Source organism: Plasmodium relictum (assembly GCF_900005765.1).
Source record: "Plasmodium relictum strain SGS1 genome assembly, contig: PRELSG_00_v1_147, whole genome shotgun sequence".
Taxonomy (NCBI): Eukaryota; Apicomplexa; class Aconoidasida; order Haemosporida; family Plasmodiidae; genus Plasmodium; species Plasmodium relictum.
This window is the reverse complement of record NW_021628827.1, coordinates 1-1666: the sequence shown is the minus strand read 5'-3', so window position 1 is coordinate 1666 and position 1666 is coordinate 1. Positions and strand designations below refer to the sequence as shown.

At 21.1% G+C, this 1666-nt stretch overlaps 1 protein-coding gene across 1 annotated transcript; it reads left to right on the top strand.

Moving 5' to 3' along the window:
* Positions 1 to 227: 227 nt before the first annotated feature.
* PRELSG_0015000 (hypothetical protein) lies at positions 228 to 1292 on the top strand (the record flags this gene model as incomplete). Its single annotated transcript, XM_028677779.1, has 2 exons — positions 228 to 899; positions 1020 to 1292. 2 exons carry the CDS (start codon positions 228 to 230, stop codon positions 1290 to 1292), a joined length of 945 nt encoding a protein of 314 aa, XP_028531351.1.
* Positions 1293 to 1666: the final 374 nt, after the last annotated feature.

Here is a 1666-nt window from a genome sequence, read left to right as displayed (position 1 = left end):
GTATAATATGAAATAAAATTTAAACTTATCAATATATATATAAATCCATATTTTTTCGATCCTGTTAATTTTTTTTTTTAGAATTTAAATTGTTTTAGTCTGATAATTTTTTTTTAATGAATAAATTTATAGTTCGTATTATAGTGTATAATACATCTATATATGATATGTAAAAATCATTAAGATAATTTAAATGAAAAAGCAATATATCAACAAATAAGAAAACAATGAAAATAGTACAAAAAGAAAATTTTAATCAATGGAATGAGACAGAATTTGAAAGAAATTTATGTACTTCACATACATATACAAAATCAAAAGAATTTTCTATTGATGCTTATTCACAAAAAAATATTGATATATCAAATAAAGATATAAATAATATATCTGCAATTGCTTTGAGTAGTGATGAAATATTAGAATCTTTAAGTAAAGTGAAGAAAAAAAATAATAATAAGGATACTAAAATTGCAACCGCTTTTCCTATATCTGAATCTATATCATCTGATGTTCTGGATACAAATGATATTTTTTTAAATAATGAAATAATCGAAACTATGAAGATTTCATGTTATTTTAATTTATCTAAAATTATGATGTTTTTACATAAAATTCATTTGGGAAAAAAATTAAATAAAAAATCATACATGAGCTGTATTGTATCAATTATTATTTTATTTCTTCAGTATGTAAATGCATCTCAAAAAATTGAACACTGTACAAATAGATTTAGGTCTATATGTGATAATATCACTTTTTTTTCCCCATATATCAATTCAGATGATCTTCATGATACTATATTTTATTATTGTCATACCTATTCTTTTGATTTTTCTAATATTTCACTATATCTTTTAATCGCTTTTGCACTTTTAATTATCTTTATGATTATTTATATGGTAAAGAACACTATCTAAAAATACACATTATTCAATTTCTTATAGTCATTTATTTTAATTAAAACATATTCATATATAAATATATATTTCATAATTTTTTGTTTTTTATATGCATTATAGCATTTTCCTAGAAGATTACCATTTGGAAGTAATTTATTTGGTAGAAGAAGAAATAGGAATGTATTGGGAGAATCAAAATTAAAGGAGGAATCAGATGAAGGATCAGGATTTCATGAAGAATCACATAAAGAATCAGAATTATTAGAGGATTCACATATTGAATCACAATTATCTTTGAGACCGTATGATGCATCGGCATTTTATGTGAAACCTAGTGAAGAATTAGAGTTATATGATGAAGTTTTTGGATCCAAAGAAAATTTGCTTCTTTGATCTTTTAATTGCTTTTAGAGCATTTTAAAAATCCATTTAATAAAAAGTATATATAGAAACCTATAATAATTTATTTATTCTAATGGTACTTATTTTAGATAATTATATCTTATTTATATGATTATGTGAACAATATAAAGTAATATTTTTTTTTATATTTTATATTTTTAATCTTTATTTTCTTGGTTAATAAAAGATATTACTAACCTTTTTCAGCATACTAAGCTAGGTTACTGGTCGTGTATGTAAAAATTAGTCATGTACTGACACTAGTAAAAAAAAAGTTTTTTTTTTTTTTTTTTTATGGGAATTATCGTTCTTTTTTTTTTCTTTTCTTCAAATTAAATAAAGAATTAACTTATACTCTTAAAAAT